This window comes from Astyanax mexicanus, chromosome 11 (genome assembly GCF_023375975.1).
Source record: "Astyanax mexicanus isolate ESR-SI-001 chromosome 11, AstMex3_surface, whole genome shotgun sequence".
Classification (NCBI taxonomy): Eukaryota; Metazoa; Chordata; class Actinopteri; order Characiformes; family Acestrorhamphidae; genus Astyanax; species Astyanax mexicanus.
Genome location: NC_064418.1, coordinates 35,400,901 through 35,425,175, shown reverse-complemented (window position 1 = coordinate 35,425,175; position 24,275 = coordinate 35,400,901). Strand labels below are relative to the sequence as shown.

Here is a 24,275-nt window from a genome sequence, read left to right as displayed (position 1 = left end):
GAGAGCCCAGTGGTAGACTTGGGTACTAAACTCTGCATTCTGTCCACTAACACACCGATTTTAAGAACTGACAATGAAGTTTCTTGGTAGTTCTGATGGGGAAGTGTGAGCAGGAGCAGTGGAGAAACGCTGCAGTGCTCTCCAGCTGTGTGCAGCACTTGACTAATTTCAGTCATTATTCACAAGGACTTATGCAGCCTGCCCTCCATTACTCAGCCATGTTTGTGCTCTGAGAGATATTTCTCCTGGTAACACGCAGAACTAATCGCTAAAGAGAGACAAGAACTGCCAAGCTGAAGGATGTCACGAGCCAATCGATTAGTTATAGATGATCATCTTCAGCTCAAACAGGTTTATAAATTCCCCCACCGACAGCAGTCTCTGGAGGAACACCAGTTAGAAAAGTGACGTTAAATCAATACGCGGCTTTCCTCCTTTTGCCTGCTGGATCACCAAAAGAAGCAGAAATGTTGTTCATAGGAATGTCCAGACGAGAGGAGGAGGAGGATGGTAGACAGATACAGACACACACTGAGAGGAACGTAGACCTTGAGAGAGAAAGAGAGAGATGAGAGAGAGAGATGCTGTGAGATTATAAAATTAGTGCCAGGCTGGACGGTAATGCTCGGTATGGCTTTCCAAATGAGCGCTAAGCGTTCAGTTTTAATACAATTACCTAATTGCTGTGTATTCTGGTTACGAATGTTAATTTTCATGCATGAGCTAAGAAGCATATTAATGTTTGAGTGTAAATGGAGGTTAATCTCAGTGGGGTGGCTTCTGGAAAACTGTGAAAATGTGAAATGTTCATAATTAGCTCATTGTAAGACATTTTTAAAATGAACATTGGAGACCACATTTATACACAGATGAATCCATTAGAGGAGAACATGACTGATACATATTCACATATATTGTTTGTTATTGAACATTCCACATTGAATTCTATAAGATCCTAATGTTCTCCTAGTTCTGGGGATCTTTTACCACCCTGCAGAATTAGCTCCAAACCTAATCTAACAAACACACAGGATCCAGATTATAAAGACCTTAAAGATGGATTTGAATGTAAAAGCCAGGTGTGGTGGATCTGAACTCATCAGGATGGTCCATATGAATTTAGACGAATTTAGATATCTTCTGTGATGTTACCTCTGTTTAACACCTTACTTTATGAACGAACTGAAGCAATCAAAATGGTCAAAGTGATTAAAGTTTATATGTTACAGACATTTTAGGTTGTCTCTCCATTTTCACAGATTCAAGAGTAATTGGACAATTAACTAATAAGCCGTTTCACAGCCAGGTCTGGCCTGTTCCCTCATTATTTCTGAACAAATTAGAAAGATAAAAGCTGCGAGTCTCCAAGCTGTGGTAACTATTCATGGGAGCTCTCTATAATATCCGTCCACCACAGAGGTGCTGATGCAAGTGAAAGAGATCATCTGTAAAGCTGACTTATACCTGGTTCATCATGAAAGGTGAAACCAGACAGATACAACTTGATAAACTAAAACAGAGAAGGGAGTCATTGGATTAGGGTGTACTCACACTAGGCATGGTTTGTTTAAATTGTGCTAAGAATACCCTACTGCAACAAAAGGAAAATTTAATTTTAATATTGCATATGATATGATATGGCACACCCCTAACTGAGATATAAAAAAATACAAGCATTTTCATCAGATTGTAACAGAAGTCAATGATCCAGAATGTCGTGAACTGAAATAAAATAAATAATACATAATTATAATAATGAATTTACATAATAATTATACAGATATAATCTCTAGCCTCTAGTAGATATATAAAGGGAAATGCGAACAGTGTGATTTTTTTCTTTTGTTAAAAACAATAAAAAAGTAGTACCCTGATGTGAAAAATTAGGGATATTGCATGATATTTCAGGGTATAATATTGTTCGCGGTGTTCCAAAAAGTTGTCGATATTATCGCGTACGATGTAATATGGCACACCCCTAGTCCCGCCATTCAACAAAATGAGCCAATCAGCTCGCTAGTTAAAGTCTGAGTAAAGAAGGATCACAGTCGTAGTGTAGAGGAACTGACTTACCTATAAAGGCAGTTGTCCTCTAACCAGTTCCATGTTGTATAACTACATGTGATGAATGTCCATGCTAAGTGAGCTACAGTAACCCGACGATACAGGATGAAGGTATTATTGAGTTCAAACATTTAACATTTAAGAGCCACCTTCAGCCAGTCTTCCGCTAAGTCAACATGCTAACCTATGCTATGTTTGCCATCTCCTCAGATCTGCCATTATCTAACACACCGCGCTCCTTAAACTAAGTATGAAGATAGTACTCCCATCAGTTATTCACTGCCAGAACCAACACGCATAGCTGATAATTCAATATCATGATAATTCAATATGTGTCTTCATGTCTGCGGCCGAGTACATTACTGAATCTGTCATTGCATGATAAAACCAAACGCTGTGTAGGAATGTGCTAATGTGCTAAACATTATACTTATGTGGCGCGACCCTTAATAGCATGGAGGAGTTGGATAGATTTGAAGCTTGAGTGTGAAAAATGAGCTTCAGGGTCACAGCAGTGAGGTTCTGGTTCATCTTAGTTTGTTTATTAGTTTGTCTGTTTATTTGATTAATTTCTTTGTGCTGTTTAATAAAAGCTCTATAACTGATCTGGGCAATTAACTAATTATTAATTAGTTATTGCATTTTTTTAAGATTCTTTCACTGCAAAAAAAAATAATTCTAATTAGAATTTTTGTCTTAGATTATTTTGCTTTTTTTTTTTAAATAAAATTATCTTAATCAGGCTTACATAGAATTTTGATCTCATTTTGAGTTCAAAATAAGCACAAAAAGTCACCGACACCGTCAAGTTAATCTTAATCTTTTTTTTACTTTTATTTATTGACTTTCCACATTTTGTCATGTCTTGGCCCTGTCTCGTGTCTTTGTGTGCATTCCCCACGTGACCTGTGCTCCCCTGTGTCTTCCGTCTCAGTACTTTTCCACCTGTGTCTCATTTGTAGCTCCGCCCCTTCCCCAGGTGTTTCTAATTATAGTGTTTCCTGTTTCCTTATATAGCCCTCGTCTACCACTTTGTCTCCGTCGGTCTTTGCACTAACCCCTGTTGTTTGTCTCTCCGTGTCTCTTTGTTATTTCAAGCCTTAGCCCTAGCCCTAGTTCCTTGTTTACATCTTCTTGTTTCTTGTTCCCTTTAGTTCCCTGCTTAGTTTATTTATCCTTGTCTAGTTTAGTTTTCCCTGTCTAGTTTAGCCTCTTGTTAGTTCCTTGTATATTACCCTGCTTGTGTTTATTAGTTTATTCCCTTGTTTACATATCCCTGCCTTGTTTAGTTTTGTTTCTTTCTTGTTTGGTTTTTCTAGTCTCTTGTTTAGCTCCGTGTTCCCTAGTTCCTTGTACATACCCCTGCTTTGTGTTTATTCCTAGTTTAGCTCCCTGTATATATTCCCTGTTTGTTTTTCATTATTATCATCACTCGTTTGTTATTGGTTATTTTGTGTTTCTTTGTTACATGTTTACTTGTTCCTCGTTTCCTTGTTTCTTTGTTATTTATTTAATAAATTATTTATTTATATCGCCCTTACCTGCACCTGTGTCCGCCTCCTCGTCTCCCTGCCTGGGTCATTTTCGTGACAGAAAGACCGACCTCAACATGGACACAGCAGGTTCTGCCTGGACTGGCACCAGAATGGCGATTCGCCGTGCTCCTTGCGGGACCCCGGCGCAGGACACCTCGAGGCCTCAAGGACGCCGCAGGCCTCGGGGTAGGCGTTCTAAGGGGTCCCGCCAGCCGGAAGAAGACCCCTTTTCCGGGGAGGATTTTCTTGGGGGGGCGCTAAGGGCTGGTGCGGTTAGCCTCGGTGCCTCCGTGTACCCGAGGCTAAAGGAGCGGGAGCCGTGGGACTTTCTCGGGTGCGCTCCCAGTAGCTCCGAGGACGAAGAGGAGCTCTACCCTGCACCAGTCCGTGCTCCGTTACCGTTTCCCCCAGGGGCGGTGCTCTACCCGGCTCTCGGCCGCACAGCTCCAGAGGCCGTTCCGACTCCCGTCCGATCCCCTGCAGCCAAGGTGCGCTCCTCACCGGCGGTTCCAGAGCTAGCTTCCCCGGTGGCTAAGGCGTTAGCTTCCTCAGCGCCTCCAAAGCTAGCTCCTCCCGCGGCCAAGACACTCTCCTCTTCAGCGGCTAAGCCACGCTCCGTGACTGCTGTGAAACCGCGCCCCGAGATCCCCGCGGTAGCTGCCGAACCGTGCCCCGTGATTTCCGCGGTAGCAGCCGAGCCGCGCTACAGGAACTCCTGCCCAGCGAGCCAGCCGCGAGCAGAGACTTTCCCCGCGCTTGACTCAGCTGGAGAGAGTACTAATCCAGTCCGGGATTTTACGGCTACCGCACTCTCAAGCCCCACAGCTGCAGCGCCAGCACCTCAGGCTGAGGAGCTGGTTTTCATGGCGGCTGCAGAGCTGGATTCCGCCGCTGCGAACCAGCCTCTCTCTGGGACTATCTCCGCGGCAAATCAGCCGCGCTCTGGAACTCTCTCCGCGCCGGACTTTACCGGCGGCCCCGCGCTTTCTGCTTCTACAGTCTCTGCCGGCGAAGCTGCAGCTCCGGTCCGGGTTTTTATTTCAACCGCAGTCTCAAGCCCTGCTGCTGCTCCGCTGGATCTGCACACACCCAGCTCCGAAATTCTCTCGGCGGCCACGCCCATCTCCGAGGTGTCTTCGGCTGCTGAGCCACACCCCCGGACTCCTGCCGTGTCTGCAGAAGCTGTTCCAGTCTCCGTGTCTGCTGAAGCTGCTGAAGCCTCCGTGTCTGCAGAAGCTGCTCCAGCCTCCGTCTCTGCTGAAGCTGTTGAAGCCTCCGTGTCTGCTGAAGCTGCTCAAGCCTCCGTGTCTGCTGAAGCTGCTGAAGCCTCCGTGTCTGCTCCAGCTGTTCAAGCCTTCAAGTCTGCTCCAGCTGTTCAAGCCTTCAAGTCTGCTCCAGCTGTTCTAGTCTCAGTGTCTGCTCCAGCAGTTCCAGTCTCCGTGCCAGAGCCAGCTGCCCAAGTCTCCGTGCCAGAGCCAGCTGCCCAAGTCTCCGTGCCAGAGCCAGCTGCCCAAGTCTCCGTGCCAGAGCCTGCTGCCCAAGTCTCCGTGCCAGAGCCTGCTGCCCAAGTCTCCGTGCCAGAGCCAGCTGCCCAAGTCTCCGTGCCAGCACCAGCTCCCGCTGCCAGAGTCGCCGCGCCGCCAGCACCAGCTCCCGCTGCCAGAGTCGCCGCGCCGCCAGCACCAGCTCCCGCTGCCAGAGTCGCCGCGCCGCCAGCACCAGCTCCCGCTGCCAGAGTCACTACCCCACCGGTTCCTGCTCCCAGAACTTTGTTTGGCCCCAAGTCCCACGTACCCAGGCAGGCACCGAGGTCCCCTGACTTTGTCCCCAGTACTGTGCCCAGGCTGGCTCCTTGGACTTCCCCTCAGACATTTGCCAGTCCTGGGCACCCACCCGTGTTTCTGGTCCCCATGTCTCTCCCTGTTTTGGTCCCTGTCTCTGTTTACGTCCCTGTACCCGTGTCTGTCTCTGTCTCTGTTCCCGTTCCAGTTACAGTGTTCGTTTCTGTCCCTGTTAATGTCCTCGTCCCTGTTCCCATGTCCAGTCCCGTCCAGTCTCCTGTTCAATCTCCGTCCCCTGTCCAGTGTCCTGTCCAGTCTCCGTCCACCGTCCAGTTCCCTGTCCAGTTCCCCGTCCAGTCTCCTGTCCAGTCTCCGTCCACCGTCCAGTTCCCTGTCCAGTCTCCGTTCCCCATCCAGTCTCCGTCTCCTGTCCAGTTCCCCGTCCAGTCTCCGTCTCCTGTCCAGTTCCCCGTCCAGTCTCCGTCTTCTGTCCAGTCTCCCGTCCAGTCTCTGTCCTCTGTCCTGTCTCCGTTTCAGTCCCCGGTCTCGACTCCTGTTTTCCCTGGCCTCTCCCTGCCGCCAGCCCCCGGGGTTCGTTTTTCCGCGCCTCGGGAGCTGCGCGTTTAGGGGGAGGCTTCTGTCATGTCTTGGCCCTGTCTCGTGTCTTTGTGTGCATTCCCCACGTGACCTGTGCTCCCCTGTGTCTTCCGTCTCAGTACTTTTCCACCTGTGTCTCATTTGTAGCTCCGCCCCTTCCCCAGGTGTTTCTAATTATAGTGTTTCCTGTTTCCTTATATAGCCCTCGTCTACCACTTTGTCTCCGTCGGTCTTTGCACTAACCCCTGTTGTTTGTCTCTCCGTGTCTCTTTGTTATTTCAAGCCTTAGCCCTAGCCCTAGTTCCTTGTTTACATCTTCTTGTTTCTTGTTCCCTTTAGTTCCCTGCTTAGTTTATTTATCCTTGTCTAGTTTAGTTTTCCCTGTCTAGTTTAGCCTCTTGTTAGTTCCTTGTATATTACCCTGCTTGTGTTTATTAGTTTATTCCCTTGTTTACATATCCCTGCCTTGTTTAGTTTTGTTTCTTTCTTGTTTGGTTTTTCTAGTCTCTTGTTTAGCTCCGTGTTCCCTAGTTCCTTGTACATACCCCTGCTTTGTGTTTATTCCTAGTTTAGCTCCCTGTATATATTCCCTGTTTGTTTTTCATTATTATCATCACTCGTTTGTTATTGGTTATTTTGTGTTTCTTTGTTACATGTTTACTTGTTCCTCGTTTCCTTGTTTCTTTGTTATTTATTTAATAAATTATTTATTTATATCGCCCTTACCTGCACCTGTGTCCGCCTCCTCGTCTCCCTGCCTGGGTCATTTTCGTGACACATTTACAATATACAATGAACAAACACCCCCCCACCCTTCCCATACATGGTAAACCAACTGGAACTGACATTTTAAGAGATGACAGTCACAAAAAAGTATCATTTTAAGAAATCTAACTAGGAAAAATGAGCATATCCCACTGTCAGATTTTATTTTGCTAAATATAACCACATTTGTCTCAATGTACATATATTTTGCAGTTAGGAAAGCTTTTGCATTTTTTTCCCATTGTGTTGAACAGCTTATTCTAAAAAAACAAATCCATGTTGCAATGAATTAGAAGGAACATATATATATATATTTTTTTAGCAAATTGTGCTGAAGGACAAGCTTTATGTGTGCAATTTTGGACAAGAGGAGAGATCGAACTGGCATCTGCTGTCAAATTAGCGTATGAACTGATGTGGTAAAGTTAAATACAGGATTTTACACAAATAAGCAAACGGGTTCTGTAGTTCTTGCAAGCAGTCTTGCACACACACTAAAGTTGCATAGTGCAGCATCCGGAGTTCTGGGTCTGAGAGGCAATAACAGAGCTGATATTTGAAGGTAAAATTCATACACCCTGCATACTTTTGCCTTAAATGTATCGAAGGTGCCACATTTATCACGCTATTATGCGTAAGCGCTCATGCTGTGTCCTCTGTCTTGTCTGTCTTTCAGTTTTGCTGTGTATCATGTGCTCATGTGTGTGAGAGTGTCTGAGTGAATGTGTGTGTGTCTGTGTAGGACATGAATGTAAAGGGCTGTGATGTGTCTACTCATGCACTCACTCTCTCAGCCGGGAGGCTCCAATTTAGATTACATTATGATAAGGTGTGAGAGAGAGTGAGTGAGGCGGTTGGGTGAGTGGGGCAGGAGAAAGTGCCTTTGGTTGGTAGTTTTGTCAGATGGTTGTTTGTAAACAGGCATGACGGTGGTTGACACTTAGTTGCCGTTTTCTGCATTAGAATTTGATACATTATAAAGCAAGTTGTTTGTTGGAAAAAGACATGACTGTTGTAGCTGAGAAAACATCAGCTGCCCTTTGCATTGTGTGACAAATGGGACTAGATATGGTCCAAATACTGTGCAATATATACAGCTCTGAAAAACAATTAAGAGACCACTTTAGTTTCTGAATCAGTTTCTCTGATTTTGCTATTTATAGATATATGTTTGAGTAAAATGAAAAGACTGAAATAACAAAACAGATGCAGAGCTTTTAGATCTTAAATAATGCAAAGAAAACAAGTTCAGATTTATAAATTTCAGGAATCAATATTTGGTGGAATAACCCTGTTTTTTAATCACAGTTGTCATGCATCTTGGCATGTTCTCCTCCACCAGTCTTACACACTGCTTTTGGCAAAATTTTATTCTTTTCTTGGTGCCACAATTTCAAGCAGTTTAGCTTGGTTAGATGACTTGTGATCATCCATCTTCCTCTAGATTATATTCCAGAGGTTTTCAATTTGGTAAAATCAATTATTTATTTGATTTAATTATTTTTAAGTGGTCTCATATTTTTGTTTCACTTCTAATGAACACATTCTGTAACAAGTGAAACTGTGCTGTCTAAAATTATGGTGCAGAGTCTGTTTATTTTACTCTGCTTTTGTCACAGAATGCAATGAAATCCTCACAGCAATGCTCCAAATCTGTCCCTGGACAGTAGAGACGGTTACTCCAATAAACACAGGATAAACATTATTTCAGGCGAAATAATGAATCAGCAGGTGTACTAATAATTGTGTCCATATAGTGTATTTTACAGTTACAGCTTTTAAGTTTACAGGTTTTTTTGTTTCAACACCCACAGCATGTTCTTTTTGCTTCATGCACTTTGAGATTGCCTTCTAAAATCAATATCCAGACTAATCCATACTCGTCTCCAGTTATAGTTTAATCTGGACGGTATTAACTGATCATTTTGATGGAGGAGATTTTTTTTTGAGGAGTGGCATATAGTTTTTTTTTTCTCTTGGCCTTGGTCTTGTCCTTGGGACCTGTGACAACTAAAGTGCCACATCAAACATATTTCTTAGTTAAAAAATGAGCAGCCCGTGGCATTTGTGGTTAAAGGTTAGAGCTAATCTTGCTTTAGAGTGTTCTGGCTTTTTTTTCTGATAGGGCAGAAATCTATAGAAGTGGAATGTCCCTGTTGTAGCTGTTACTGAATGAACTGATAGTGGAATTGAATTGTTTTATTTTTATTTAAATGATCTAAAACTTGTATGTTTTAAATTTGTAAAATGATTAAATGTTAATTATTAAACTACCTTGTGTCAGCAGTGCAGTGCTGTAAATCATGTAGAATCTGGTCAGCGACATGTTGAATCTTAAGGTAGATAGGATACAATAGGAGAAGGCAATGTTGGCATACAATTTATCAGTGAAAAACAGCTGCAGCTGAGGCTGCAGAGGCACAGGTTTATTAAATCTGAACAGTAGAAACTGGAAAAAAAAACGTAATCCAGTCTGATTAATCTTTTTTGATTAACCAAATGGTAGAGTAAGAGTTTGGTGCCAAAATGCACCCAGCATGTCTTGTGTCTACAGTCCAGGCTGTTGGACATATTGAAAATGGCCTGAAGATGGCAGGAACAAAGAGCAAAAAGAAAAAGAGTAAAAAACAGCATAATTTACATTGAGATTTACTAACTTATTTTAGGTCATATTGCAGTGTTTTTCCTAAGATTTCTTTTGGCAATGGCTGTACTTTACTAGATTCCAAGGCAAAGAACAGAGTAAAAAAAAAGCAATCAACAGACAGGCAAGCCAGAGCGCAGTATGAAGACTGATCTTACACAGGGATTTTGGTCTGTCATCAACTCAGCAAGTAATCCAGCTCTGAAAAACAGTCAGCTAGCATCACAGCCAAGCTAAGTCTGTATCCCATTTTGCAAATTAAAAGCCTCCGCATGGTTGGTAATTCTGACTTAATGAATTTTCATAAAATCCATAGCAGCAGTGGAAATAATTTTGCAATTAGGTTGACCCAAATTCAAAATACAGCTCTGGGAAAAAAATGAGACCCCTTAAAAATGATGACTTTCTTTTATTTTACCAAATTGAAAACCTCTGGAATATAATCAAACCAAGCTGAACTACTTGAATTTTTGCACCAGGGGTGGCATAAAGTTCTCCAAAAGCAGTGTGTAGGACTGGTGGAGGAGAACATGATGCCAAGGTGCATTAAAACTGTGATTACAAACCAGGGTTATTCCACTAAATATTGATTTCTGAACTCTTAGAACTTTATTAATTTTAACGTGTTTTCTTTGTATTATTTGAGGTCTGAAAGCTCTGCATCAGTTTTGTTATTTCAGTCATTTGTCATTTTCTGCAAATAAATGCTCTAAATGACAATATTTTTATTTGGGAGAAATGTTGTCTGTAGTTTATAGAATAAAACAACAATGTTCATTTTACTTAAACATAAACCTATAAATGACAAAATCAGAGAAACTTATTGAGAAACTGAAGTAGTCTTTTAATGTTAAATATGTATTTAAATATTTATTGTAAGTAGTGTAAAAGATCGCCAAAAGTACTTAGTTCTTGTCTGAATGTTTCACTTTGTTCAGTGTCTTCATTGACCTTCATTGACCATTCATAGGATCTACAGTAAATCCCATAGCAAACGACTGGGATGTAGCAGAACAGGAGATTTGCGGCATTAAAGTGCTCCTGAAAACTCAGCAGGAATTGCATGATGAAATCACAATGACATGGCACAGAATCATAAATGCAAACATTTAATATCCTGTTGAATCCGTGTCACAGATACTGGCTATTTTAAAAGCGAAGGAAGCCCCGTCCAGTATTAATAAGTGTTTGTAATAAAGAGCTCGTTGAGTGTGTATGACTATCTGCTCTGCAGTTCTTTTAGGGGAAATGTGGTGAAAATGGTTTCTATCAGGAGTGCTTTAGGTTTTGATTCTCCTGAAGCAGAAATGACTGCAGTCCTCAGCGACCCTGCCTGACCCCGCAGAGCCGCTTAGATCCCCCATCCACTGCTCTATCAGAAATGAGCTGAACTACATGACCTTTATAAGCACACACACAATATAATCTTTAATAGAGGGATGACTGACTGTCTCTTCAGGACACACACACACTACACACATACACACCTCACACACACTGTGCCAGGGTGTCTGCTGGCTTTCTCTATCAGGATGAGCAAAAGTGGATTGCCTTTGGCTGTCTCCACACTCTTCACTGATTTAATGTTTTGAGGTTTAAATACTGGTGATAAATGCAAGCTGTGGGGGAAATATACAGTGGATTCATGGTAGACATCATCAAGGTAGAAACACTGCAATAAGCAACATTTTCTTTGCATTTTTTCACAGAATTGCATAAATAAATAAGTTACCTCCAATTACCTTATTAATATGGAAATGCTTTGATTGAGCAGAAACTATCAAAATGATACTAAACATCAGATACCGTCTGGCCAAAAAGAAAATGTTGCCACGTTGTCATGTTGTTATTTAAATCCAGTATTGCATTAATTTTTACCAAGATCTTGCAGCATTGATGATGGTAGATTCTGACCGCTGCACAAAGTCTTCTCCATCCAGCACATCCCAAAGATTCTAACCACTCTGTGGTGAACTCTCTCAATCCATGTGTAAAAACAATGATCTCATGCTCCCTGAATCACTCTTTCACAATTCCAGCCCCATGAATCCTGACATTGTAGTCTTGGAATATGCTCGTGCCATCAGGGAATAAAAAATCCATTAATGGAATAACCTGGTCTATATTCAGTATATTCAGGTAGTCAGGTGACCTCATTCTTTCATCACATACTGTTGCTGAACCTAGACCTGCAGACCAACTGCAGCAGCCCCAGATCATTTCCTTAGTTAAATCCAGGTGGTGACTTTTTTCTGGCCAGTTTGAGATTAGTAATACAGAGTAATACCTAAATTATATCAAGTAAACAACATCTACACCAAAACACAACAAAGAAGGTTGAGTAAATGGATTTATAATATTGGCACCGAATTCAGACCCTACCCTCTATGTACCAGGCAAAAACTGAAATGTATCTGTCTAGGCTATCAATATCAAGAATATGAAGACCCTGGCTCATATCTGCACAATATTAAGCATTAAACTCCCTGTACAAACAGTAGACTATAATAAAAGGAAGCAATTTTGCTGTTGTAACATTTTTCAGTGTGAAAGCGCTTGACACATTTGAATGATCAGTTTATTTCTGTCTATTTGCTGGAGTGATTCATAGAAGTCTGGACCCCCTGATGGTTTCTAATTGCTTGTAATGGCTTTGACGGAGGCTACTTTATTAAGCACCGCAGATCATCAGTAATTTTAGTAAGATTTTTTTCCTGACCTATATAACCTGAGGAAAACTCTGTTTGCACTGTTTTCATTGCAATCACTAAATAGTAATTATTACTATTATTATGTATTTAGATATAAAAGGTTTAATAGACTGTTAGACTGTGAGAGAATGCAATACTTACACTGACCCACATCGCTCACCTTATCTCACTACTACCCACACAGTTTTCCTCACCTCACTACACTGGTTACACAAGTTAAGTTACACAAGTTGGCTTTATATAACTTTTTTTTTTACATAACTTGAGGTCCATTTTCTTTCCTGTCATACCTAATAAAAATAATAGCAGGTGTTCTGCCTATTAAAAACCAGGAAAAGCTTGTGTCGATGCAGGGACAACTATTTCTACTATTTCCCTGCAAACTGCTAACTGTTTCTGTAGCACACTGTTTTCCTCAGCTATATAAGGCCATGCCATTATCCTACTGTTAGTTTCCCAGCAAAACTGAGGGCTGTATTTGTCCAATTGGTCCCACTGTGATTATCTGTGGTGGTAAAAGCACTGTACGTAGTGTAGTTTAAGGATATCTATCTTCTTTAATTAGTTTACAGACGCTGTCATTAGAAGTATTGTAGAAATGTGAGTAAATATAATACTATAGTACATTTGGAAAAACAATGCTGGTCTGATTTCAAATAAATTATATTAACCCTAAGGCAAAAGACTGTTAACACTCTCAAAATTCTTGCACCATTCTTGCAAAATTAAACTGGCAGTCCGTATTATTTTGTTTGTAAACTGAAAGCAGAAGCATTTCTGAGTGGAGAAGGGACAAAATATTGTGTTTAATGGAACCATTGTTCTGACACGACCATCCCTGCTAAGCCTAATATAAAAAAAAACATTCTAAAAACTGGGGTGTCGGTTTGACCCAGCTGAGTTTTACTGAACATGAGTGGCTGGTGGAGCAATGGAGACTTCTGAAGAGGAACCTCAGAGCTCAGTAGCTCATTCACACAGAATTAAAACAAAGAAACGGAAGGGAAGTGAAGGTTCTGACTGAGCACGCTCTTTTTCACTCTCACGGAACATAACCTGGAGTCGGATTCATCCGCTCTGAAAGGAGACCGCATCACACCCGCCCAGTTTAAAATGATTCTTCCGCATGCGCGGTGCAGTTACCCATTCTCACCAGAGAGGGCCCTCAATCCCCCAAATACCAAAACTTCCAAATAACACCAAATATCATCTCAAAATAATGACTAATATTAATAAGTAAAGATTAAGACAAAATTTCTACTTAAGTAGGCTGTAAGTAAAGAACATTGATTATCATCACCTACAGTGGAATCTGTTAAGGGCTGTGTAAAATAGGCTACACATAAACAGCCATTTCTTGAATGTATTGTATTAAAAGAAGGAAAAATGGACAAGCCAGGTCTTGAAGTTAATCTGAACCAGTATGGCTTGACCACTGAGTCAAACCCTCTCTAAAACCACAGGCAGGTTTTATGAGGTGGGCAGTGGTGAGTATCACACATGCTCCAAAAAAAAAAAAAGTCAACCTCTGACACCGACAGGATCCAGGGAGGTTCCACCTCACAACTTTTAAACTAACAGGGTTTAAAGGATTTGCTGCTGAGACCTTTCAGGTGCCCTTCAGAGGTACTGTGGAGTCCATGCCTCGAGTGGTCAGATCTGTTGTGGTGGCACAATGGTGACCAGACTTGTATTTGTAGTGTTAATATTATAAATGATGAATGAAAATCAATGAAAATCGTTAAACTATCAGTTATGTAAAAGGCCACATCCAAACTTCTCACAGTTTTTATTTTCAAATACGACTAAATACGACTAAAATAAATACTTGTATTAATTTATACATATGGAAAAAATAAGAGACCACTTAAAAATTATGAGTTTGTTTGATTTTACCTATTTAAAAACCTCTGGAATATAATCAAGAGGAACATGGATGATCACAAGCCATCAAACCAAGCTAAACCGCTTCAATTTTTGCACCAGCAGTGACACAAAGTTATTTAAAAGCAGTGTGTAAGACTGATGGAGGAGAACATGCCAAGATGAAAACTGTGATTAAAAACCAGGGTTATTCCACCAAATATTGATTTCTGGACTCTTAAAACTTTATGAATATGAATTTATTTCCTTTGCATTATCTGAGGTCTGAAAGCTCTGCATCTTTTTATTTTATTTTAGCAATTTCTCATTTTCTGCAACTAAATGCTCTAAATGACAATATTTTTATTTGTGAGAAATGTTGTCTGTAGTTTATAGAATAAAACAACAATGTTCATTTTACTCAAACATATACCTATAAATAGCAAAATCAGATAATATATTAAACTTTTTATCTCAGTTATTTACTTAATTTTAATTGTATTTGGATTTACAGTGTATTGGTGAAGATGCTGCAGAATCAGGTGTTCAGCCATGCAGGACATGATCCGGTGGAGCTTGTGTGTGTGTGTGTGTGTGTGTGTGTGTATACGTGTGTATAAAAGCCAGAGGCATCATATCTGGCAGAAGACTAGACCTGGCTATCCAAGGTGTAAGGGCCCCTGAGGGGCCTAGACTAAAAGTTTGCTTTGATGTACAACTGTGATTTTCTCTGCAGTTATTGCTAGGCCTAGGGGTGTAGCAATGCACTAAATATTGATATCGCAATGCCAAACTGCAGAACTGTTGGTGTGTACATTGAGGAGATGCTACAGTACATCATGGAGAATAGGCATTCTGTTAACCCTTTAAATCCTGAAGACAGTGGTGGTGCTCAGTGGTCAGAAGTGGTCAGATCACTGCGTTATTGATGACACCTGGATTTGACAAGCTGTTACTGTTGGGCCCTTAAGCGATGGATGCCCTCCACTCCAAGCATGTGTGCTCACTGGGTTTTTGCCAGTGTGTGTGTGCGTGTGCATGTGTTCAGTGTATAGATGATTTAAAAACTATGAAGAGTGAATATGGTTATCTTTCAGTCTGTCTGTCTGTCTGTCTGTCTGAAAAGGCCTGTATCTGGGCCAACACTTCAATGGTCAAATTAGTTTTCTATATCCTTCCTCTCATGCAATTTTTTTTTCCCTTCTTCACATTTTTTATGTCTTCAAATCTGCTTGTTGTTTTTTTTTTATAATGTGTGAAAATTACATAATTATTACACGAAGAGAAATGTTCCAATTTTGCATGCCAGTGACAATATACTATAAGTAAAGCTGGATTATATGGCCACAAATTTATATGACAATGTATTACATAATGTTCATTAATACAATAAGTATTAATACATTTGAATTTGATGTAAAAATATTAAATTGAAGCAGGACAATTTTATTACAAAAACAAATATCTGTACCTACAAACTTGAAAATGAATTCACCAATTTATGAAATGTGCACATGCTGTAAACAATGCATATTGAAATATCTGAAATTTGTTCAAAAATCAGTTTCAGCTACTGAAATATTTTATATCATGATATACAGCTATTTATAGGTATATGTTTGAGTAAAATGAACATTTTTGTTTTATTCGATAAACTACAGACAACATTTCTTCCAAATTCCAAATCAAAATACTATAAGAGCTTTTATTTGCAAAAAAAATGAAAAATGGCTGAAATAACAAAAAAGACCTCAAATAATGCAAAGAAAAAAAGTTTATATTCATAAAGTTTTAAGAGTTCAGAAATCAATATTTGGTGGAATAACCATGTTTTTTAATCACAGTTTTCATGCATCTTGGCATCATGTTTCCTCCACCAGTCTTACACACTGCTTTTGGATAACTTTATGCTGCTCCTGGTGCAAAAATTCAAGCAGTTCATCTTTTTTGACGGTTTGTGATCATCCATCTTCCTCTTGATTGTATTCCAGAAGTTTTCAATTTGGTAAAATCAAAGAAACTCATCATTTTTAAGTGTTATCTTATTTTTTGTCCAGAGCTGTATATTGAGATTGAATTCTAATCCAGCCCTAACCATAAATTACTTATTTATAAGTTCTGCCACAGGTAAATAAGCCTAGGGTTCAAGACGTAAATTATGATAAATAATGTAATTGCACCAACCTGGACCAGAACCAACCATCCTCCCACTCCTGCATGTTATGTACCCTTTCCACTCAACTCTTAGTAGATTATGCCATAATTGGATGCAGTCATCACTTTCATCACTTCATCTAAATATTGTTTAAATCATGCGTCGAGATGTCAAATGTCAAGTGTATCGTTTCAGCTGTAGTTATGCTTAAATTAATATTAGCTGCAGATAATTAATTTTGCATTGACACAAAACAAAATATTATTCATATAATTCTATTGAAACATTTTCAAGAGATGTTAGAGGTCTATAGAGTGTGTATTAGCTTGTGTGGGTGTGTGTATAAAGTATAAAGGAGTGGGAAGGTGAGCAGCATATGGTAAATTGACATCAGAGTGATGTTCATCATTAAACACATGTCCCCAGCCATTGTCAGTGCAAAACAGCTCATCAGCATCTCATCTCATACATATAAATGTATCTATCACTCCGGGGCTGAGCAGAGCGCTGGAGATCAGGAGCACATGTTGAATGTGTCATAATATTATATACAGCATTTTGTTGTTCGTAACGTAAAAATGGCTTTCATTAATAATTAAAATACCTAAAATGATAAAGGTTCGTGTGTTGTGTGTCTAAACTGCAGTGGCCATTGTATAAATCTTTAAATAATGTAGCTACATTTATAATGCCTGTGTGGTGGGTGGTAGGTGGGGGTGAAAAGGAGAAAGAGATAGCGTGTGAATCTGTTTATAGTGCATTGAGCTGCTGTACTGAACTGTATGAACATCAGAAAGCTCTTGAAGCCGCTCTTGCCGTTCACACAGCTGCAGTCTGAGTGAGTGGACTGGCAGCTTGAGTCTTCTTTATTGAGCCAAAATAAGAACTGGAGTTCTTCTATTGTTTTGTGAACTAGCACCACAAACGCCTATATAAGGACTGTATTTACTGTATTTAGCATCAGCCTATATTAGCCTCTGGTATATTTCTACACATTTATTATGTTATTGTTTTTATAAGAATATTTTTTTCTATTTTCTACCCAGTTTAGAAGACCAGTTACCCAGTTCCTGTTTATATGAGCTCCCACTACCACTCGTAATGCTCCCAACACTAAGTGGGTGAGGGCCATATTCTGTGTATAGCTGGATAGAGCATCGTCTCTCAAAAATAAAGCCACCACAGGTCGGGCGCCCCCTGCTGTTCGGTTTCAGAAAGCTGTGTAACCCCGCCCATCCCCATAGGTTTCAATGGCAAAACAGACAACTTTCAATCACGTTTTTTCCCCAATATACTGTATTTCTACCTCCTTTATTTAAATGCAACAGCTAGTGTAACCTCTGCTTATATTGTCATTTTTTATATCCCCACAGAATTCGTTTTTAAACGTTATTCAGCTCTATTCAAAAAAGGTGTGGTTATTGTAAAAGGGCTGGGTCGAGCTTAGCCTTGACTACTGTTACATTCAATAGAGTTAGCTTAGCCTCGGCTACCATTAAATTACATGCCATTAGCTTAGCATAGGTTCCCTTTATATTCAGTGGCGTTTGCTTAGCCTCTGATTCCCTTACATTCAATAGAGTTAGCTTAGCCTTGACTCCATTTACATTTAAAGGCGTTAGCTTAGCATAGGTTCCCATTACATTTAATTAAAGAGTTAGCTAAACATGCTATTTAGTAACAAAACCATCAGGTAATTTACAATTATTTTCACCTACTGTAATATAATTAACAATGTTTTAGAACAAAAAAAATACTTTCTGGACAAATTAATTTTTATATTTGAAGCATATGCTGATGGCAAGCAGCATAATACAGGATTCACATTTGCAGTCTACCGATTTTCAGAACTTTAAGATCCTCCCTCGGGTCATAGCAAAAGCTCCTTAGTCCACTGGACCATTCAGAGCCCTTTAATTATCTTTTTATTGAACTCATATATGTGTGCATGTGTGCATGCCTGAGTATATCTGATTATTTATGGTGTATAAGAGACTTCCTCTTCATTTTCTACTAGAATAATGTGATAAGACAAGGACTAATGAACCAGTAAAAGTAGAAGTTTTAATCTGTGGAATTTGACTTGAAAAACAAAAAAATAAGATCAGTAAAGTTTTTTTTTGGCAAATGGCTTGGCTGTGCTCATTTTCTTCCCAGAATAAGAATTAGTTTTCTTATTGTTCAGAGGTTAGTGTCGTTAATAATAGGTTTGTTAATCTAGATACAGCATTTTTGTAACACAAATTGAATTACATAGTTACTATGACACACACATCAAAGAACATTTTTTTTAATACTGAATACTAAATGCCTTGTATGACCCCTTTAAGTCGTGTTCTGTATTTGGAGGGGCTCGTGCTCTTTAAAGGGACACCCCCCATTCTCCTCTCCATCCCACCTTCAGCTCCACTCACTGCTGCCCCTCGTGCTCACGGCCCAAATCCTCATCTCAGCCCTGTCTGCGCTCCGACTGGACAGAGAGAGAGAGAGAAGAACGAGAGAGAGAGAGAGAGAGAGAGAGAGAGAAGAACGAGAGAGAGAGAGAGAGAGACCCTTTACCAACCACACTCAGGCGAGCTCGCGCTGCTGTGGAATGCGACCTCCACATCCATCCACCTCCTGCGCTCAGGAAGCGCGCGGAAAGTGACAGGGCGCCGGCTGTAACGCACGCGCGCGTTTTTTTTTTCGTTGTTGTTGCTGCTCTGCTTTGCGCTGAGTTGTATTCCCATTAATCTGGTTTTAATCCGGATTCTTGAGTCGCGTTTTTGACTGAAACCTGCCGAGCTGAGGATTGAAGGATGACGGCCACCAAGGAGCAGCAGAATCAGAGAGCGACCCCGCAGCAGGACGAGGTAAACCGGGCTTAACGCTTCGGGTGGGAACACTCTCTTCTCTCCATCGCGAGCCCGTTGTGTGTTTAGCCGCGGAGGATGCTCGTGCGGATGATGAGCATGGCTGTCGTTGCCTGCGGGGTGGAGGAGGATTGGGGGGGTTCAGGAAGTGGGGTTTGTTAAGGTAACACGGTGGTGGTGCTTTGGGTTTCTTTGTAAGGAGCAGCGCACGCTGTACATTCGTATGTAACGTAGCTAATGTAACATATAACGTAACAACCGTGGCACGTAACGCCGCGTTACATCAGCGCGCAGGCGGTGCGGAGGTGTGAGGGTGACCGGTTAGTGGGGGTCGGAGGTGGGCTTTTAAAGGTAGCCTTACAGGGTAGTGTAAATATCCCAGCTGGCATTTCAACGTTGAATCAACGTTGGATTTGGTGTTGATTTTGAAAAGTTGAATCAACATTGATATGATATTCAACTTATTAATAAACTAAGGCTGAGTATAAAAAATGATACCCACTATCAATCTGATTCAACATTTGATATCAAAACACAACAGTAAAACAAATACAACATGAACATAAACCCCCAGGTATGGTGAACAATTGTTGCCAAATTAAAAAGCAATTACTGCAAATGGAAGTAACACCACTTTTTCATCCCTCTATCCAACCGTTTTTTTGAAATTGTATGGTGGTGAAATGTAATATTCTATTTCAAAAGGCAGAAAGTTTAGGACATTATGTTGCTTCAACGATAAAATTGCAAAGTTTGCACAACCATTTAATTTTAAATGTTGTTTCAACGTTGTTTCAACGTAACAACAACAGACATTACTTCAACCATATTTCAACCACATTTCAACGTTGAGGGTCAACAAACGTGGCATGTAACATATAAGCCGTGACACGTAACAGCCGCGTTACATCAGCGCGGAGGAGTAAGGATGGCCGGCCATGCAGTGGGCAGTATATGTGCACTCCGCGCTCGCGGCGTTGGGGCTTTCAGTTCACGCGCTTCGTGCCAAACTGCAGCACGAGCGCTTTCAGTTTTCAGAAGCAATCAGCAGCAGCAGCTCAGCTGGACTAGAGAAAAGCGTGCATGTGCCAGACAGGCAAGCTTTGCATGCGCGAGCTGCTGTTGTCATCTCCCTCGCGCACGTCAAGTCGAGTACAATGCAGATCACGGTGTAAAACAGAAGCATCACCCTGAAGGCACCTGCAATCTAAGAAACGGCGAGCACGTCTCCGCTCGCGCCTCCCCCATCACTTGATCTGCGCGTGCGGTAAGGGGTAATGACAACCCCTGTAGCCTACCTGCGCCCTTTTCAAACAGGGCCATTCCACCTTGCTATAGGCGCGAGTGCATCAGTGCATCGCTTTATTTGGGGGTCGGCGGGGTTAGGTGGAAGATTGGATGGTGGAGGGTGGGAGGGTTAGGGGGGTGAATAATTGATGCTTCTGCGCTTGTAAATGTTTCAGCGTGCCGAGATCATCCACAGCTTCCTCGTCCCGGCAGGTCGCTGCTGCAGGAGCTTTACACTGAATAGAGGAGGACCTGTCTGCTAAATGTTTGATGGGAGGTGGGGTGAGACTAAACCACCCCCAGAATAGAGAGAGAGAGAAAGAGAGAGAGAGCATGAGAGAGCCTCTACAGAGACCTGAGTTCAAGAGCTCAGTTGGTTGGAGTGATGCTTCAGTTCAGCTTAGTTCAACCCATCTCATCCCATCCTATCCAATGACTCGTTTATTAACCAGTGATCATACTGTAAATAAAAATGCACATGAATTCTCCTATTTTATGTTGCACCCATTGCTGACACAGATGTGCAAATGCACACAAACACACAGCTTGTTTAATTCATGCCCTGCTGAAAATCTAGTTCAAGAACAGATGTTGCTGGTAGCTGGTCATCCAAGTGAAAACATACCTTATACTGGCAAGCATTTGATTTTGGTCATGTTTGCTCATGCTGGACAACTGGCATGGTCATAATGATTGACCAGCATGGTCTTACTGGTTAGGCAGCAAAACATACTTTTTAACCACAATAGCCAGCATGACCATGTTGGTTGACCAGTGTAGTCTTGCTGGTCATGCTGGTCTAGTGGCGTAGTCATGCTGGTTATGCTGATCTACTAGAGTGGCTGTTCTGTTCTTTCAGGGTCCTTGAAAGAACCTTGAATGACCATGTGGTTGATCAGGTCTTGCTGGTCATGCTGGTCAAATGGCCTGATCTTGATGGTTATGCTTGTGAACCAGCTTGTTGATGCTTGTAGAGACAGTTAGTCAGGATTAACAAGACAAAACAGGATAAATTCTCTTTTAATACCCTTAATACCCCAGAAAAAACAATGAATGAGCAAGTTTCCTAATAGTGTATTTCAATTCTTCTGTGGGAAAGTGGTTTCACAGCACCTTTGCTACATTTGCACTAACATAACATGACAATTGTTTTTTTTTTTTGCAGAAGTTTTGTAGTTCTAATATTATCACAACTGAAAGTTTCATCATTAAAAGGAAATCTTTGGATTGTCTATGCTCATTATTTGGTGACCACTCACAGTTCTGTCAAAGGTTAGCATCTACGGCCGGAAGTCCAAGAGAGCTTAATTGGCCTTCCTCTCTCTATGGGTGGGTAGGATGACCTTCTCCTTTTAGTTGCTTAGCTTGGTGTTGCCAGGATAGGTGTTTTTGTTAGCTGATCTGCTCTGACAGTTAGTCTTCTCCTCCAAGCGTGTTTAGCTGTGTTCGCAGTTTAAAACAATGAGGTATCTGGTTTTAAGTGTTGCTTTGTAATAGGCTTAAACCTCTGCTTGTACTTTTTGTTTTAAGCTAGAAACAGTTCTGTTTGGAGGATTGATTTGGGGTGAATTAAAGATAATTTGGACGTTTTTTTTTTCTTGCCATGAATGGAACAAATAGTACATTTCTATAATTGGGAAGATGTTATTTTTGATTGTGTGGATTCACAGCTAGGGCTCAGCAAAAATGCTTTGTTTTACTCTTTACTCAGGAAAATAAACCTTGTATAGCTTACCTGTCCCATTTGACCTTTATGTCCCAATCAACCTTAATTTCCTCTACCTAATTGATTAGATGTTTAAAGCCTATAACCTGGGAATAGCCATTGTGTAGGTTGGGTTACTACCATCTACATTTAATTTCATAGCTCTGTTACATGCAGTGTTAAACAGTGATGTGTGTGTTGGTCAGAACAATGATGTGTTGGTAAATACAGTGAGTTTATTTCATTGGCTGATTGTTGAACTGCCTTGCCACCTACTGTCAACACTATAGCAGCATTCTACCCCAAATGAAACTTAATAAGACAGCTTATTGAGACACTCCAGTTAGAAAGTGATTACATCACCAATAACCCTCTGCTGGCGACTGGTGTTCACTCACCTCAGCAGCCAGCAGTACTGCAGCCTTCATCAAACATTTATGTTCGTGAACATTCTGCTGGATGTGTTGCTGGATATGGACACGTGAGCACCAATGAATGCACATTGTTCTGGATGAGTGGAAATAAATACTGAATGACTACTGAATAACTATATCTATAAATAACATTGTTAGTTATATTTGTATACTAGAAACATTAGTGTAATAGAAAGCTAGTTACCTAGTTAGGTAACATTTGAAACCGTCTGTTTGACTGTCTGTCTGGCTGGATGTCCATCACAGTCCAGTCCAGCACAGCACTGAGTAAGTAGTCTTACAACAGAGCTGCTATTGAACACTGCACTCTAGAGTTACTCAGCATACGGCAGTGTTACATAATATGGTAAAAGATCACCAGTGCTGTAAAAGGTGACATAAAGTTTACAGCAGAATTCATTGTATATGTGTATTATTTGGTATATCTTTATCGTATGGTAGTAAAACATGCATGTACTACAGCTGTGCTTCTGTAGAAAATGGCACTCAAGGGTTATTAATTGGGGTTACTGTAATGCTCATTAGTTAAGGCAGCATGGAAATAGAAATGTACTTCTTTTTCAACACAGAACTTTCACAGAAGTTGAAACAGAAGTTTCAACAAACTCTGCTTCTTTATTAAAGTCTCAGTAATCCCAGTATTGAGTGCTGCAATCGAGGGATTCAGTAGTGCTCAGAAGAGTTGCAGTAATAAAGTAAAAGAGCAATACTTGTGGAAATTGACACTATAAGGTAGTGCTGGCCAAGTGTTGCCCTTGGTCTGTGTTCGTGTTTTTTGAAAAAAATAAGAGACTGCTTACAAATGATTAATTTCTTTGACTAATTTGACATGAAGCCAAGCTGAACTGCTTGAATGTTTGCACCAGGAGTGACATAAACATATCAAAAAGCAGTGTGTAAGACTGGTGGAGGAGAACATGGCATGATGCATGAAAACTGTGTTTAAAAACCAGGGTTATTCCACCAAATATTGATTTCTGAAATCTTAAAACTTTATGAATATGAACTTGTTTTCTTTGCATTATTTTCAGCCATTTCTCATTTTCTGAAAATAAATGGTTTAAATGACAATATTTTTATTTGGAATTTGGGAAAAATGTTGTCCGTATTTTAATATATACAGAATTTTGCTTAAAAAAATTGAGAGCCCTTTTGTAGATAAAGTAAATAAGAACAAAATATTAGGCCTAATATTTTGATAATTAACAATTTATTCATAGATAAAAATTATTTAGTGTCTGTAACTGGCAATATGTGAACCTTTGCATTTGTTTACTTTGTGCATGAATACAAATAGTAACTGTTGATTAGTCCTGTATATCAATTTGGACGAGCAGCTTATTGCCTGTTAATAATATCTGCTTTTTTTGTATATTCTTTTGTTTCTTGGCTCTTGATCCATGTATTTTGGACTGCCAAGGCTAAAAGGCACCCTGTTTTAGAATTACAGTAATACAGAAGCATTAGTTCAGGATACTGAACTCTGAACTGCACGTTTCATTAAAACCTTGCTCTCATTAGACTGATAGTGCTACTATTTTTGAATGCTGCACTTATCATCAGATGCATTAGGGATACATTAAGCTGTATTCTGGGAAGCTCTTCTGCAGCTTGCTTTCTTTTTTTGTGACCATTAAAGTAAACCATGTATTTGCTAGGGCTGGCCCGAATAGCGTTTTTTGAGCTCCGGATATTCGGCACTGATTCGAAGCGAATATTCGAATATTCGTTTTTAAAAAAAGAGGTAAAAAAAAATAAAAAAAAGCAAATCACGGCCCCTTTAATCCACTGAAAAATGTTCAATTTGCTCTGACCGACCAGACATATTCACCCCGGATTTTTGGTGTTTTTATCCCCCATATTTTTTCTGTGTTTTTAGCTC

The 24,275-nt window shown here is 40.6% G+C and overlaps 1 protein-coding gene across 2 annotated transcripts in view; it reads left to right on the top strand.

Moving 5' to 3' along the window:
* LOC103044892 (inactive dipeptidyl peptidase 10) overlaps window positions 1-24,275 on the top strand; it is a 156,992-nt gene that overhangs the window by 41,650 nt on the left and 91,067 nt on the right. The window contains exon 1 of one of the 2 annotated variants that reach the window (XM_022680277.2): window positions 18,505-18,967. The exons of the other annotated variant lie outside the window; for it this stretch is intronic. Coding sequence (XP_022535998.1) covers window positions 18,914-18,967 — 54 coding nt within the window. The 5' untranslated portion in view covers window positions 18,505-18,913. Of the gene's footprint in view, window positions 1-18,504; window positions 18,968-24,275 lie in introns of those variants that run through there. 2 annotated transcript variants of the gene reach the window in all.